We start from the raw sequence: 18,067 nt of genomic DNA, 5'->3' as shown, positions 1-18,067 counted from the left end.
CCGGGCTTAGGTGGTATTTACAACAATCACCTCAAAGTTTTTAATATTGAAAACAGATTATTCCAATTAAAAGGGTTTAACAATATTGTAATTACCGACTATATACCTTCTTCCTGGTACGACTTCCAAACCTTCACTTTAAGAAAAAGAATAACTTGGAAAAATTTTCGAGAAAGTGTTATACTTACGTTTAGAATGGTACGACGAGTCCAAAAATAACCTCCGCAATCTTCAAAGTGGTTTTAGATGTTTGCAGATCTGCCCAAGACGACATTATCATTTTGTGATCAGCAAGAAATTCATCGTTTGCTAAGAACCACATTCTCATTGCCTGCTTTCTGGACATAACCCCACTGTTTGAATCTGTCAATATTAACATCTTAAATTCTATTCTTCTCTCTTTGAACCCCCTATCAAATTCCATAATTTTTTATATAACCTCCTTCTCTATAAGAACATGTTAATTAACAATAATGATGTTGTTGTACAAAAGAGATGTTTTACAGGTGTTCCTCGGTTGAGTCCTCTTTGCTTTATTTATATACGAATAAAATTTTCAGTTTACTTCCTCAAAATATCTCAATTCTGGGCTATGCTGACGATCTTATCATTTTTAGTTCCAACTCTCACCCAGATCTATGTAGGCTGTTCGACACTATTTCCTCTCATTTTGCGTCACTTCAACTCACACTTTCACTCAATAATGCTAAATGCTTGACCTTTTCAAAAAAAACGAGAGATCCTACGGTTACTCATCTTCTCATTTATAGTTCTTTTATTCCGCTTGTTAAAACGCTCAACTTTTTACGGTTTGTTTCGCACTTGAAACTTTCCCCTGCAGCTCATATTTTACAAAATTGCCAAACAATGTTTTCAACTTAATAACGTAATGAAATTCATTTATTGTATTGCTTGAGGCTCTGACACTTTTGTATGATTAAACTGTCTCTTGGCTTAGTCAGCCAAAAATTAGAATATGCCTGTTCGCTCTTAGTGAACATTCCAATAAAAGACTTATCAAATTATGGAGAATCCAATGTAAATGCTTCCATCTGGCTCTTGTTGGCATGAAGTCCACACACACACTAAGCTTCGAACAGATGGCAAATGTAATGCCTAAAGAAGAAACCCTATGTCTACTCGCCAATTTTTCATCCAATAAAACTCTATCTTTTGAAAACCATCCGGCTTGAAGTCCACACACACACACTAAGCTAAAATAAAGCTTTACTGAAGCCCAAACAAAGAACTCTGTGTTCACATTGGGCCGTTTTCAAATATCTCAGCGAACTTTCGCATGTTGGTTTGCTGAATAACAGAAGAAGAAGAAGATAAATGTATACATATCGAGACAATGTAAAATAATTAAATCTAAGTGGGACTCACCGCTTTCGACAAACCCATTAACTCAAACGGTCTTTCGGTTCGACAGGAAGAAGAAGGCAGAAAAGATTTTTCACCCACAAACCCATTCGCAATAATCAATAGAATTGAACGCTTATACCCAAGGTTACTTTCACTTTAAAATCTGAAGATACATCAGTTGATTCAAAAAAAGTAAATTATTGATCCGCTCAAAAAGTTAACAAATAGGAGAAATGGCTCTATAAACAAAACAAGTTAGAAAATTATATTCAATCGTGACCGAATCTTTTATAACCACCACTGTTTTCCTCGAAAATGCAAAAAACGCAAAAGAACTTATAATACGGAGTGGGCGCAACTGACTTTCCATTTTGAAAATAAAAGTTTTTGCCCCATAGTCATACGGCCGGATACTACACGGTTGGACAGACAGGCATGCTTGAATTGGTTTAGAATATTATATATGTATGTATAGAATATATATATTATATAGGGTCTTTGACGCTTCCTTCTGGGCGTTGCGCATATTTTGGCAGAATGAATATATATATCTCATTTTTCGGTGATGATGCAATATGAAAGAGCTTATAGTCTTGGCTGCTAATGCTTATTCTATCTTTTAAGTCGTACGATTTATTTCTTTGGTCTAAAGAAATTATGATAATAATAAAATTTGTAATCAAGTTATACATACAAACGTAGAATCATCTCTTTGTTCAGCTAAACTTTCCTTAAGATTTGTACTCGCCTATGGCAGTAACGCCTTCGCAAACTTGTGTCAAAGAGAAATGATTTAAATCTTTATTAATAACCTAACACTAACATGAACGAAAATCGGTGTAAAAATTGTTTGATATTTTGCAATTCAGTTTATTCTGAAAAGCGAGAAGATAAAAGACATGAATACAAAAATTCATATGCCGTTTTTAACTTTTGATTGCGTTTTTATTGATGTTGTCTCCGTTGTTGACACAGTTGTGGAACGCTGCCCCCTTTTTATAAAAAAATTTGCGAAATCTTTGGCAGAAGGAGAACAAACAACTAAAACCAACCAAATTGGCTCTTAACGTAAGAGAGTTACACTATTACCTTAACGAACGCTGATTAAAATAGCAGTTAATTTTACTTCTAAATCAACGATCCTCTTCCTATTGTCTCTATTTTTGCACATGTATCCCAACTTTCATGTTTAAAAAATTCTTACAAAAAATAAGTAAGTTGCGAATTAAAAATTTATGGTGTTTACTTATATTAAAAAAACTCAGCCTTTCGCGAAAAAGTAACAATTTATGCAGTCATTAACTGAATTTTTGAATGCATAGCGTGGCTACTAAGATGGCAATATTACGGTAGAAATAATGGCATACAGATGGCGTTAGACTTAGGAGAAACATCTGATTTAAAACAAAAAAGAGACCTGTTTAGCAAACAAAATTTGAGGTGCAATAGCTACTCTGTGCAAAGCATAACTTGTCAAGTTTTTTTATGTAAAATTTTTTCATTCATTTTAAAAATTCAAAAGACACGCTAAGCATTCGCATTTCATTCACACTCGATACAACACGTCATCTCTGCAAACGGCAGTTAATAATTTTTGTGTTTACCGGTGTTAGTGAAAAAAAGGAAAAAAAAAAGCAAAAAGAAGTTTAATAAAGTGATAAAATAACCAAAGAAAACAATCTTAAGGAAGCAAAGGAGGGAAGGAAGAGGAATCTCTTGTGAAAGAAAAATTAAGTAGTAATACATATATTCAATTTTTTGTTTTTTTTTTCGTTGTGATTTTTTCTTTTTATGTTCCCCGTGATAACAACCAAAACAACATCAGCCCGTCTCCCTATGGAGACTGGGTCTGATCTTATAGCTATTGATAGAGACTGTTTTGAAGATTTTTACATGAACGCCACTGGGCACACCAAGAGATCGAAAATGGGTGAGAATAATATTCTTTTATCTGTTAACGGAGAAGCTAACGCAAACGTTTTAATTCCGCCTAGTAAACAGGTTATCGACAAGCCCTCTGATTTGGGTGCCACAGCCGCCCCAAATCTCGAAATCAATTTGTACGATTACCTTTCGAACTGCAATTTCGTCGTTTTTGTCAAAACTTGCGCAGACGCAAAAGGAAATCGCATCAATATTAACTCCAATTTCTATTTTTATGATTACTTGAAGGATTTCAATATGTACGGTTTAAAAGAATTAAAAGTTGCCAACAGGGGCAGAGACAAACTGCTTTTCAGCTCTGCTGCCAATGCCAACAATTTTGTTACGAATAATGAATTGACGAAAAAGAATTTAAGGGCGTACATACCGAGGTCTTTCACTGAGAGATTTGGAGTCATTCGAAACATCCCATGCACATATAGTGTCGATGATATAATTAAAAACGCCATATCCGATATTCCGATTAAGTCCGCTGTCCGTTTCCAAAGAAGAAGTCCCAACAACAAAGATGAGTGGATTCCCACAACCCGCATCAAAATTGGCTTCAAAGGGAGAGCCCTCCCTAAGTCAATAAAATTTAATTTTTGTTATCTGCCTGTTGAGTACTTTGTACCCACTTTAAAGCTGTGCTTTAAGTGCGGTAGATACGGTCACGTATCGGAATTCTGCAAGGCTAAAGAGAGCAGGTGCCTTAACTGTGGAAAGTCTCCGAAGTGTGTGAATTGTGAGACAATGAAGTGCTTGTCCTGTGGTTCAGGCGAGCACAACACTCTCAATAAGTGTTGCCCTAATAGAGAAACTGAATCAAATATCAACAGGATTATGGCAATTAGCAATCTTTCGTATAAAGAGGTCAAAAAGAATTTTTCCGCAAATTATTTCGAATGTCTCGATGACATCACTTATGGCGACAATTTTCCTACATTGGGGGACACGTCTGCAATTTCGACCGAAATCGGTTCCTTCCAAATCTCCTACCAGTTCACCCATTAAGCCTTCTCCCAATACACCCCCGAAATCGTCTGGAACAAGTCTTCGGCGACCGAAAAATTCAAACAACTATTTGCGGTCTTCAGAACTTGAAAGATTAATTCTCGCGATTCAAGAAAGTAATCGTTCGATGAACCCTCACAATCTTATTAAAGAATTTGAAGAAAAAATGTCTGTCTGTGCCATTTCTTGCCCCGTTAAGCATCCAGTACTATGAGGAAATCCGCTGGGATTCTTTCTCAAGTTTCAACATGATATCCTTTTTACAATATAATATTCAAAGTGTCCGACGTAACCTATCTTCTCTGGATTTTTACTTAAACTCGAACAAGATTGATTTTTGTATCTTAAGTGAAGTTTTTCTGAAAGATGAAAATTGTTTCGAAGTTAAAGTTTCGAATTATGCCTCAGCCACCAAATACCGAAATCATGGCTATGGTGGTGTTAATATATTAATTAAGAAAGGGGTCAATTTCAGACGTATTCCCTATAACTCTGCCGTTGACATTATCATCATCAAAACCATGAACCTGGAACCGAATCTTTTCATAGCATCATGCTACTTTCCACCCAGTCTCGATGTGCAAACCTTTCGTGATGAGATTCAGAGATTATGCGACTTTCTTGACAGTGAACAAAATGTGATTCTATCTGGAGATTTCAATGCAAGACATCGCCTGTATGGCGATGAAGTCTCGACCAACAGAACCTCGACCTTGTAAATGCCATCAATTCCAGCAGTTTCAGTGTCTTAAATAATGGCAATACCACCTTTCACTGTAACCGGAGCGGTCGCACGGCGAGCAGTGTCTTGGATCTAGCTTTCTCGAATTCAACTATTTTATCTTTTAACTGGAACACGTCAAATGTTTCCATTGGCAAAAGTCAGCACTCCCCCCGTTTTATTCCACAGTTGTAACAATTCCATTAAGAAAATAGAAAATTTCATTTCACGCAACTTCCTTATGGACCGCCTGTCTAAAGTTCATCTTCCTTCTGATTTATCATTCAAAGTGCCTTTCAGTCTGTGATCAGGTCTGCTAGAACCAACTTTCCCGCATTGAGTCTTTCTCACCTAAACCTTGGTGAAACTCTTCCCTGTCAACACTTTTCCGCAAATACCAAGCTGCAAGAAAAAAAATAAGTAAATGTGCCAATCCAGCCAAATACATTGAATATATGAAAATACTGAAAGAATGGAGGTCTGCAGTTAGAAATGCGAAAAGGGCACATAGAGCTATCGCGATTAAAGATTTATGTGGCAACGGCAACCCACGTTCCTTCTGGAATTATATCAATGGTCATCGACATTCTAGTCGAAAATTAAGCGGTTGTGCTGTATGGAATGGCCATGATAATAAAAAATACTTAGATATGCTCAAGAGCTACGTTCCAATTGTCAATCCGATTACAATGCCTTCAATTCCTTTTAGTAGTCTCAGTAACACACCCTTTTCATTGCAAGAGCTGATGTATGTTTTACATTCCAGAGAGAGAGAGAGCTACTGCTGCAGGTTGTGATGGAGTCAAGTACGACATGCTCAGAGCACTGTCTGGAGGAAGCTTTAGCATTCTTTTGCATGCAATTAACAACTGCTGGTCCACCAACTTTATATACCCTGATTTGCGTTGCATCAAAATAGTTCCCAGGTAAATGATTTGATCTTCAGATGATTTTGTTATTGTATCTGCTGACTCATCTTTTTCAGCTGCTGTCGATAACCTCTCGATGAAAGCGAATTTGTTTTTCGATGCATGCACTGATCTTTATTTATATTTTAACCCCAGCAAGACAAACACTATTTATTTTGCCAAAGGTTCTAAACGTGAAATCAGACTTCTTATCAAAGGTACCCAAGTTAATCAGGTAAAATCTTTTCGATTTCTTGGGAGAATTTTAAATGACAGCTTAACCCTTCGTGGGCATTATGAAAAGGTGTTCAAAGATTGTCAGTCTGGATGCAACCTCATCAAATTCATGACAAACAATCAGGCAGCTTGCCTCCCAAAAATGCTTTGACCGTTTACAAATCTCTAGTCAGGTCCAATATTGAATTTGGACGTTCCACATGTTGCAATTTCCCAAAATATATTGCGAAACGTATACAAGCATTTGAAAATCGAATGTTGAAGCGTTGTACTGGACTGACCCCCTCAACTCCTCAACATATTCTCAATGTCATATCTGGTGAATGGCCGGTTTTTTTGCACTGCTAAGGAGTTAATTAAAGTTAAGATGACAAATCCTTCCTTTTTTCAGGAAATTATATCTCCCAGTGATACTGTCACTTGCAGCTATACTTTTTGCTATCAAAAACTTCGTCATATTTTTGATAAGTTAGATTCAATTCTTCCCTTGAATTTCATTACCAGCAAATGCAGAGTCTTTATGACCATTCTCGAATCGGTTGTTATGTCAAGAAAAGCTCCTTTTTTATTACAACAACGGCTACGATATGTATGCCACCGACGGTTCCAACGGACGTAATGTATCTGGCTTCTCGGTCGTGAAACATCTTTCTGAAACAATACATCGAGTCAAAGTGGAAGAGGAACATTCCTCGACTTTTATAGAGTTGCTCGCCATTCGACATGCTATCAAGGTTGCTATCTCCGATGGTATCAGAAGGTTTGTTATTTTTTCTGACAGCAGGTCAGCTCTACTTCTAATAAATAAAAGAGATGCAGAAAATCAACATGCGTTTGATATTCACAAGACGTTGCACGAATCTCAAGTGGGTGACCGTCACCTCGTTTGGGTACCTGGCCACTACGGCTTTTTATAAAATGTAAAAGCCGACTTTCATGCAGGGAGAGCTCGTGTTGATGGGACAATTTTGTCCATCAAATACACTCCCAATAAACCAATTCGGGCAATTCGCAACCACATCCTTCAACAGCTAAACGACGAATTTAAAGAAATCGCGCGCGTTAAATCCAATCGCCTTTTCTATAAATTAAATCCCACATTTCAATTCAAACACTTCTCTGTATCTTCTTTTAATTCCTGGGAAATCAAAATTCTTTATAGACCCATGAGTGGTCATACTTATGACAAAGTTTATTTAAAAATGATTCGCGCTATACCATGTGATCTTTGTGAAGTTTGCAATGTTGATGAGTCTGCTGAGCATCTAAACTTCAGATATCACAGACTTGATGGCATTAGAGATTCCTTTAGCTTCTTCAAGTTATATGCCTGTTTCCTCGATCTCTTTGCAGCAAAAAATGTACGTCATCTCGGGGAACTAACTTGCTTTATTAAAAAAGCTAATTTATCCTTTTAGAATTAGGTGCAACGATTAAAAGAAGATTATCAGGCTTTGATTAAAGTGTGATTTTAAACGCTTGTTAAGTTAAAGTTTTTCATTTAACTTAACAATATTCCACATTTTAGTATGTACAAAACAATAAAGAGTCTGGCATGGATTGGTTTCGCTTGGAATCGAACAAGGAGGGCATCAAATGGTTTGGCAAGTGCTGGTATATGCATAATTTGCTAAAATATGAGTTTGATGTAGAATTTGATGTAAGTATATATCAAAACATCACGATTGCACTTATAAGCGTAACTTTCATCCTTTGTGACTAGACTAAATATTGAAATATTGATATTCAATTTCAAACAATTGTCATTCAGATACCTGTCTTATATCCAACAACCGCGCCGGAAATCGCTCTACCCGAATTGGACGGTAAAACGGCGAAAATGTATCGGGGTGGAAAAATTTGCTTAACAGATCATTTTAAACCGTTATGGTCCCGAAATGTACCTAAATTTGGTATTGCACATGCTATGGCCTTGGGAGTAAGTCATATTAAAAAATTGTGAATACACGTTAGGTCATATATATAATCTTTAAATATAATCCTTTCAAATTTCAGCTTGCACCCTGGTTAGCTGTAGAAGTACCTGAACTTATAGAAAAAGGGATTATTACTAAGCAATAAGATTTACTTATTTAAGGATTTTTGCTCTTTGTCGCGTTTGCTTTTATTTTCTTCGTATTTAAGAAAGAAGAAAGAAATAAAATATTTAAAAAAGAAAATAAATTCAAAAATATCTTCAAATATCCTACGAGTATTTTTTCATTTTTAGATGATTCTCTTCTACGTATATACGTATTATTAATAGGTAATTAAAACTAAATATAATAAAAAATGACATTTTACGAATTGAAAATAAATAGAATTTAATATTTCTATCGGAAAGTATATATAAGTATAAACATTTCTTTTTACAAATAATAAATTAACTGAAAAATTGTTGTGAGATGTTAAAGAGTTACAATTTCCTTTTTATGTTAAGTATTTTGTAAGTAAGAAAGTTTAATAGGTTCCAAAACAAAGAAGTTATATTTTGTGTGTGCGTGCTACACACTCCGTCAAATGTTTGTTGCTTACTTAGCAATCCGTAGAGTTTTTAACTTTTCTCTATTTTTTCTTTGCGAAATACCTTCAAGTATGGTAGACTTGTGTGCGTAGGTGGCAGAAGGATAACAATATCTGCAAATTAGAATAAACAAAAATATTTGCTCATTTCGTTTGGAAAGCAAAAAATATGTAAGGCATCACTGAATATGAATAGAGCGAAACAAAAACCAAACATCAAAAGGGATATTGAAAGTAATAATGACAAACGTTAATATTACTTGTTGAAATAAATATACATAACTTCATTTGGGGAGTGGTCGGAAAACTGATCGAATTCGAAATATTTTCAACAGCTTTCGTCGTTGGGCCAAACCACATCGGTTCATCAAATTTCATCAAAAATATTTCAAAACTTGCGATTTGCAACTTGAACAAGAAGAGACGGACGGACAGACAAACTTAGATTGATTCACAGAATATGAATAATAAATGTGGCTCTATTTCATGTCCTTTTATATGTTGCACACATTCCTATAAACTTAATGCATCTTTCTCCTACAAACTTGTATAAGATATAATAAATAAATATACATTTAAAAGATTCTCGACTACATTTTGCTCTTCAAAAGGATAAAAATTAGGCCAATATAATCGCCGATCTTTTGCGAACATCCCATTCATATTAAAATTTGTCTCGTGCAATTTGGCAGAGAATATAAGCAATGTACGCACATTTTAATTTGTGCGAATTGAGGTTTTGGTTTTGATGGCTGAGATTCAGACGCCTAAGGGGAGAAAATTGCCCGCTATACAATGACCTTTACTTGACTATGATGCGCAATTACTTCAAACGGTTTTGTGAAGCTTCTCTCACGTTATAATGTTGAGTGTTCTTAGACATAATAACTTACATTTGTTATTGCACTAATTTACTGCTGCTGTTGAGACGGTGCTGGTACCGGCCTTGCCTGTGGTTGCTGTTTTTGTTGCGTTTGTCCTAAATTTTGTTTCCAGTTATTCGTCCAGATTGAACTCAAACCAAAGGGATCAAAAATTGGTATATTCTCGGTAGCCTCTGTTGACAAATCATTAACTGAGCCATTTATGGCCACTATCCCTGAGCTGGTCATGGTAGCAGTAGGCATTTGTTGTTTTTGATTAAGAATATAATGCTTCTCCAGACCTGGGGGTGGACGTATCATATTAGACGTTGTAGTTGTGGTTGCTGCCAAATTCCAAGAGTGGGCACTTTGATTAGTTGGGTCAAAATTGACAGCATTCGTAGAAGTTGCCGGAACAACGGCATTAGAGTTAACCATCGATGGCCACGAAGTGCAATTCAATTGGGACCAATTATTACCTGCTAATTTGGTTACTGAAGAACACGTCGTGCCTTCTAAGAATTGTTGCTGTTGTTGTTGCTGTGAATTGTTATGACCTGACATTTGCTGTTCGCGTAATTTTCGCAAATAATCGCTCGTCTGCTGCCATTGGCATGGTAGTTCATCTTGGGCATGTATCTCATATAAATGATTAGTTAATAAACTGCTTTGCTGTGATTGATGTTGCTCTTGGCGTTGGTGCTGTTGTTGCTGTTGTTGTTGTTGTGAATGATCGTCAAAGCCGTAAGGATTGCCTAAAGTATGGGATAACAAATCAGGGAAATATGAAGAGACTGAACCCAAAGCATTGCCATTATGAAATGTTTCCCACACAGGAGTGGAAGATGGTGATTTACGTGAACCAATAGGACCCAATTCGGATTTTTGGGCTGGAGTTTGTGACGTTGTCGAAGTAGCGAGAAGTTCTGAGCTTTCCAATGACGAGGATTGTAACGCTGGTGTCGGCAAGAGATCATCCAGAAATGTATGCTTAGTTGTAGCGGACTTTGAGGATTGTGATTGCAGGACATCGCTGAACGTTACTTGACTATTAGTTTCCCAAGGTGATGTAATACAATTTCCTACATAAAGGCAGTCGTTTAAAACTGTAGAAGATTCTTTTTGTTTTTCAGACTTCCCAATAGAATCAGTCGATGGCATAGAAGTATTGGTAGCATTGGTAGAGAAATTTAAAGAATTTGAGGCTTTTAGTTTAGTTTTACGATCTGCTCGAGTTTTGTGTGACGACGAATGTTGAGAATGCATTGAAGATGCAGAACACGTGGAAGAGGAACATGAAGACGACGAGGCTGACGATAAAGAGTGAAGCGAAGAACCGACATCTATAGAGCAATTTTTACGTCTCTCGCGTCCCGGTGTTTTACCTAATTTGCGACCTGCACATACATTTAGGTCTTTAATATTAGGTGGCGTTAAAGCACCTACACACGTCTTTGATGCTTTAATGGATGCTTTAGCATTCGTTTTAGGGGAATTTTTCTCCTTTTTGCTTTCCTTTTCATGAACTTCTTCTTCTGTTTTAGATAACTTAATTAAATCTTCCGTAGCTGCGGTTTCAAAGATTTTGTTTTTCTTGTTACTAATCTTAGGATATGATGTTAACTTTTTCAATCCTCCGTCCATTTTATCTAATAAAGTCTTTTCAGTCAGCTTAGGTTTAAGATTTTTGGCTGTGCTGTCGTTAGGCGAGCTATTATTATGACTACCGTTAGAATTATTAGACACATTAGATGTTAACAATGTTTCGCTTTTGTCCTTAGCCAGACGCTTACGGGATTCACCACTACCAAAAGTCCAATTAACCATATCCGCCAAGGATAGATTACGTTTAGTAATTGAAGATTTTGTTTCTACATTCGAAAATGACTTTTGATTTTTATTAGCGTTTCGTTTCTTTAAACCGCTGTTTCCATTACCATCACTAGCATTAGACTTCTCCTTAGTTTTACCAGTAACGGCCTCTATTCCAGATGTCTCATTAGACGAATGGGAACGCATTGCTATATTGCGCAAATTAAAAGGTTGCATCTGTGCTTTATCCCGGGCCAAAGAAAGTTTCGACTGTTGATAGCATATGTTGCCGTAATCTATGTGGGCAGCGATAAGCACCAAGGCAAACATTATGGATAAAACTACAATTGCTGCGCTACGTATACGTGATTCCCAAAAAGGACGAGGCAACAAGGCAATACAACGTTCCAAGCCTTTATTCGGCAATTGTGCTACAAGCACATAATCAAATCCAAACGAATGGTTGGTTTTCAAAATAAACGGTTTCGTAATACGTGTAACAGTGAAATCCGGCTGAAAACTAATCTCAATCCTACGTGTACCGTTCGTTTTTAACTCATACGGCGAACAATCAGCTGTACTAAAACCATAACCGGTACATGGCTGATCATCTATAAATATTCCTTTTATCCAAATAGGTAATTCTCCAGAATTACGAGCCGTAAAGACGCGTTTTGCCAGAAGCTGAAACGCCAAAAACGAACATATAAATCAATTTTATTCTTATTATTCATATGAGAATGTACCTTGTGTGCGACATCCACACCAGCCTTACTTGGATTTTGTGTCGCAGAACAAACGCGTTCCATTTGCAGTTCGCTTATTTCAAAGAGGAGCGGATTTAGTGAGCCGGGCTTGCGATTACTTAAACGAAATTGCGATTGGGCTGTCTTAGCACTAAGCCAGATAGCCTCATATAAGGTTAAATTATTGCGAACATGCAGCAGAGTGCAATAAGTTCCCGTAGTGTGCGAACGAAATCTAACGGGGACTGAAACGCTTCCTCCCGCGGCTATTAGTAACGGCGTTTCAGGAGGATTGTTGACTAGAGAAAATACCGCTTTATCTGTGAGATAACAACTTGGTGCAATTACAATAACTTCAAGCGGTAAAGAAAGTTGCGCTTGCTTTGCCAGTGACGGATCAGCTAAAAAATAATCAACCAGTATAGGAGTGTCGGCCGGATTCGTGATTGTTACGCCATACTCCTGTGTTTTATTCACTTCTGTGGTAGGCAGTACAGCAGCACTACCCACTAATTGTGGCCATTCTAGTTCAATGATGAGATTCATTTGAAATTGTACTGAATCTTTCGTGGTCATGATAAAATCAATATTCTGAAAATACCATTTAAAATGACGATACAATTCGGTCCGCCGTCTCAATTCGACTTCATCAAAATGAGGAATGTGAAGATTATTGCCTTCAAAATTGTTAAGAAACGTGACCACCTCATCTGTATAAGGAGATATGTAACAACGTGAACCGCATAAGAGGGCCGGTTCGAAATAAATTCGTGCAACAGTGGTAACTGTTTCAGGGGATATCTTGGAGCCATATTGCTGGAAATCTTCAAATCGGAAACCCGGTTCGGTAAAATTGATACTACGTATGTTCAAAGGATATTTGTAAGTTGAACGTATACTCAGTTCGGAAGAGCAAAGTTTACCCTGAAATAATATCAAAAAACAAAAAAAAACGATCGCCATATTAGTGAAGAAATGTACAAATGCCTTTAAATTAATCGTAGACTTTAATGATATTGAAAAAAAAAATTGGCTGAATTGAATAAGACCTGTTGTCTCCTAATAAAGCATCGATTTTAATATTTTTGCTATGTATTAACGAAATTTTTCCTAAGGACTACACAATTAAAGAATTCAATGACGTCTGCAAGCTAAGAATTATTATTATGCATAAAAAAAATTCGCTAACGGTCTTCTATTACTTGTAATTAAATTTTCAACTTTCAATGCAAGTGAAAATATAAAAATATGATTGATATATGATGATTAAAATGAATATATGGTGAATAAACCATGCTTGCCTATAAAACAGTGTTTAGAGCAAATCATTTTTATAATAAAGAAATAAAAATATTGCAGCTGTGGTAGCCTAGATCACCCTAACGTTATCGAAATATCGAATTTTGAAAATATGGTGTTAAGGTGTGATCGAAAAAGTTTGTACAAACTGACCCATTTTCAAAAGGTATTAGTGTAGCAAATTTTATCAAAATGACTCAAATGTCGCGACCTGTAGGTTGAACAGGAGACAACGACAACAAGCAGACAGACAAGCTTAGATCGGTATAATAGAAGGTGGATCTATCTAAAGACGTTCTGGTTGTTGCTTATATCCGTACAGTTTTAAAATATCCTTGTATCGCAAGTGGTGTAGACTATATAAAAATAGCAACTTTAAGTGGTGAATGAAATCCATAGATCATAATGAAAGTTAGTCAATGGTTGCAGCTGAGTCTTTCTCTATTAACGGTGTTGTGATATGCAATACCGTGTTAAAAGTTTCACTTTAACTTATGCTTAAAAGGTGCGAATTTATAAATTAATTTATGAAACCAATTTATGCCGCTTGACTGCTTTAAATATCCCGTAATACACATTTTCTATTCACCTCATACCCAAATATATTTATATTAAAAGAAATTTAATCAAATTCAAACGAATAATTAGTTTTCAAAATAAACGATTTCGTAATTTTGATAAATATTCGAAAAAAAAAAAATTAAAAATTCAGAAAAAAACTTGACAATAAGTTCAATCGTTTACATATATGCCCATCTTTGTAAACAGGCACCAATCTTGTCCCATTGCGAATCTTTCCAAGTTTTGTTTCTTAAATGCATTTTATATATAAAAAATATGTAGATCATTGCAATTAAATGCGTCCAATTAAATCATATTTCAGGCGTGAGTAGAGAAATTTTTAAAGTAGAATACCGATCTTAACATTTTACCGTTGATTTTAACATTGATTACAGAAAATGCTTAGTTTACATAGCTCTAAACCAAAATTTAAACATAGTTAAATTATTAGGAACTTACCGGGAAGCAATTGATGAAGTGTAACTTCTCTTGATCTACTTCCAGACGACCGTTTGATATGAATAGCTTTATATTTACTGTTATATTTTCATATTGAGTTGAAATTATCATCATTTGATTTATAGGATATTCGCTTAATTCCAGTAATGAACGAGCATGCGGATGCAGTTCCACACTAAACACAGCCACGTCGCCCTCGTTTAGATTGTCGTCAAACGTATAGTTAGTATTCACCAAATCGACGATTATATGGGTATCGAGAGACTTTGCAGAGGAGGCTTTTACGCAACCCAAAAACATAATGGAACATCGTACCGCTCTCACTGACTGCATCCTCCAATTGGTGATTTTTACACTGATCGGATTACGATTTTGTACTATTACAAAACTAGTCTGAGGCTTGGAGCCTAAGTTCAACTCAGTACTGTAGACTGAGGAGCTTGAACGCCATATGGTATTGGTTTGAGTATACACGTGCAAAAGTCCTGAGCACAGAGAAACAGGAATATCAAAACATGTCAAGTTTGTATAAATATGTAGTGTCGTGTTATAGTTGAGATCTTTAGAGTCTCGTTTAGATAGCTTTAAGTCCATCTCGAAAGTGGCATGTGGTACTAAAATCGACCCATCAACTCTCAACGAAGGCGAATTAATGGTTAAGGCGGAATCACCTTGTTCCTTGCGCAGGCTTACATTATAAACAGTTAAAGGCTGCTGAAAAAGATTCTGAAATACAAAACGTCGTTGTCCTTTAATGAAGTCCTTTAATGTCAACCGGTTGATATGGCGATCGTAATGAAAAGAGCCTTTGAATAACTCGAATCTAATTAAAAGTTGCACGGAATGTTGCACAGCAATACCACTACTGGGCGATACTAATTTAAGTACAATACGTTCGCTCACAGACGCACCATCAGCAACATACGTCAACATTTGAGGCTTTATGGTTAAAGTAGAATTTTTTGAATTATATTCGAAACCCTTGTTAATTTGTTCGTTTGAACATTGCAGTGAGTTTAATCTGAATTCGTGCTTAGAATGTCGTATATATATATGACGTTGTATAGGATTCGTTTCTGAATTGACCGTCACATGGCCAAGATCTAATAATGGATTTTCAGCATATAAATCATAATCGGAAGTAATCTCAAATTCTACTGGTATTACTAAGATATCTTTATGTTCTTCTCCAAGCAAAGGCCCCGCGATTTTAATGCGAATGTACGCACTGTAATTGCCAGCTGCCAAGCCTTGAAAGCGTATGCGTATTATGGGTTTCGTGGTGTGTGGTGGTATTTCCCATAGTCCTTGAGGCGCCTCTTGATCGCCACTTGGTAACTCCAATTGAAATTGACCACCACTACTGTATATCTTTTTATAGGGGGAAAAAAATTCGTCAATTATATATATTTGTTTTATTTAAAAAAATTTGTATTTTACCTCTAAAATTTGTAGAGAATTCATATGCGGATTATACATGTGTATTTCTGGCATTAGGGTAGCGTTTAGAGGGGCTTTAATACCTATTATAGGTTTTAAGCGATATGGGCATGCCCGACCTTCGCCGCGTACCCATAAACCGACCACCCCGAACGATGTATGTATGTGTAAATCTGTACTTATCGCGCCCTGCTCGCGAGGCAGAAAGACAACGCTGAACGTTGTATTGCTATTTGGCGGTATCATTTTCACTTCGAAAAAACTTGTATAGAAGGCGGGAGTTCGACCGGTTATTGAACTTAAATAAACGCTGCGATTTAAATTCTGATTCACTAATGTAACGGTGTGAGAACGCACCATTCCCACCGACCATGCCCCAAAATCTAACTGTGGTGGTTCAAAACGTAAACTCTCATGTAAGTCTAAAGTTAAATCACCGCTTCGATCGTTTTCACTGGTGGTCTGACTCTGTGCCGTTTTAATGGGCTGTGTGTGCGTTTCATGTTTAAAATTATTACTCTCGGCCTCGTTGGCGAAACGGCACATGCTAGAGGTGACTGAGGATATCAACAAAAACAACCATTGCTTATGGCAGAAATTCATTTTGTGTTAATAAAGCCAGAAGCACTATGGGATGTTTTAAGAGGTGGTCTTATGAGTTTTAAGGTCCGTACATAACTAAAAGTTTATTCATCATCTTGATTAGGGTAACTCCAATAGTGTGTCAACAGTGCGGTCCCCAAGTTACAATTGTGATATCGATTTAATTGCGTCTGTCCAGAAATAGTTTCTTATGTTTGTTTTACTGAGCCGATAGCCTGTGTTGCTAGTGCTCAATGTCTCTTTTTTTAGTCTAAGAATTCAATTCATTAGTCTAAAATTAAAATAGGACGGAGTTCCAATTGTCTTTTTTCTCTATACGTAAGCCGCTTGAAAATAATTAATCTTTCAAACCTTTGTAAGCAGAGAGTTGCATTTGGTGTCGCCGTTATGGTTAAATTGGTCGACAGTGTGGAATTAATCTTATTAATCCAAAGAGCGTGCCAAGCCACTTTATCTCAATTAACTTACCGTTCCATTGTTCGAAAACACACTGATGATTATTATCGTGTACACCTAGTTCTCTTTTTACGCGAAATTCGATTTTAAAGATAAAATTCTCTTTTTACACGAATTGTTTCGTTTTAACACGATTTTAAATTTCCATTCTATGAATTTTTTAAAGAAGTTTTCTGATGCTTTTTTTTCTTTGGTTGCTATGCATATTATTCTCACTCCTCATAAATATGCATTGTAACTTAGTGTTATATCTTTCACAATTCAGTTAAATTATTTCGATTATTTGCGTATGTAAGTAGGATTCCCCTAATTATACCAATCACCGAAGGATGAGAGATATACTCATTTCCGTAATGCATGTAACACCCAAAAGGAAACTTCAGGAACCCTATAGAGTATATTCTTGATCAGCATGAAATTCTGAATTGATTTAGCAATGTCTGCCCATCCGTGTGTCTGTGTGGAGTTTGTTGTTGGCACTCCCCTGGCCGTATAGATAAAGATATCGACTTCAAACTTGGTAGAAACGGTCGGCCAAATTGCGTAGCGGACCGTAAACTCAATGTAGCTTCGTTTTTTTAAACAAATTTTTTTGGATTTTTGTTCTTTACTCGGAAATTGTTAAAGTTTAAAGGCTAAACGTTTCCACATTTACTTTACCAACCACTCTACTCTTTACGTGCAAAAATGGAAATAATCGGCCGCGGCGAATAACTAAATTTTATTTTTTTCATTATTTTGAGGTTTTATGCTTATTTATCATGAAACAAACAACTGGTTAAGCTATTTGTATATTCGTACACATATGGTAGACTCCGCGATAAATTTTTGCTTAATAACTCTAGCGAAATTGGTATCAAATAAAAGAACTTGGAGAGTAGAATGCGAAACGTGCGGTCGTGTGTATGTCAGATTTGGCCGCCACTGAATAATACTTTCTTACTTTTTTTTATAATATATTTAATTAATTGAATTGTTTAGGCCCAAATAAACGCTTAAGTGATCTCTAAGTAAGTATTTTTTAATATTGTTTATTGCACTTTTTCCCAAAACTTTTTTTACACGAATTAATACTTCACTCAACCCCTGGTCAAAGCCAATTTCTCTAATAGTAAGCACTGATACACAAGGTGAACC

The 18,067-nt window shown here is 36.2% G+C and overlaps 2 protein-coding genes across 2 annotated transcripts; one reads left to right on the top strand and one right to left on the bottom strand.

Moving 5' to 3' along the window:
• Positions 1-6,133: 6,133 nt before the first annotated feature.
• LOC119643339 (ubiquitin-fold modifier-conjugating enzyme 1) lies at positions 6,134-8,293 on the top strand. The gene is made up of 4 exons (XM_038042689.1): positions 6,134-6,166; positions 7,697-7,828; positions 7,940-8,107; positions 8,185-8,293. Exons 2-4 carry the CDS (start codon positions 7,724-7,726, stop codon positions 8,248-8,250), a joined length of 339 nt encoding a protein of 112 aa, XP_037898617.1. The 5' UTR covers positions 6,134-6,166; positions 7,697-7,723; the 3' UTR covers positions 8,251-8,293.
• Positions 8,294-8,742: 449 nt separating this feature from the next.
• On the bottom strand, positions 8,743-16,474 carry LOC119643338 (transmembrane protein 131 homolog). The gene is made up of 5 exons (XM_038042688.1): positions 15,872-16,474; positions 14,432-15,802; positions 12,113-13,036; positions 9,585-12,050; positions 8,743-8,805 (listed from the first exon to the last, which is right to left on the bottom strand). Exons 1-4 carry the CDS (start codon positions 16,472-16,474, stop codon positions 9,603-9,605), a joined length of 5,346 nt encoding a protein of 1,781 aa, XP_037898616.1. The 3' UTR covers positions 8,743-8,805; positions 9,585-9,602.
• Between the last annotated feature and the right edge of the window lie 1,593 nt (positions 16,475-18,067).

Source organism: Glossina fuscipes, unplaced genomic scaffold (assembly GCF_014805625.2).
Source record: "Glossina fuscipes isolate IAEA_lab_2018 unplaced genomic scaffold, Yale_Gfus_2 60360, whole genome shotgun sequence".
NCBI classification, from domain to species: Eukaryota; Metazoa; Arthropoda; class Insecta; order Diptera; family Glossinidae; genus Glossina; species Glossina fuscipes.
This window is presented reverse-complemented; position numbering and strand designations above follow the sequence as displayed.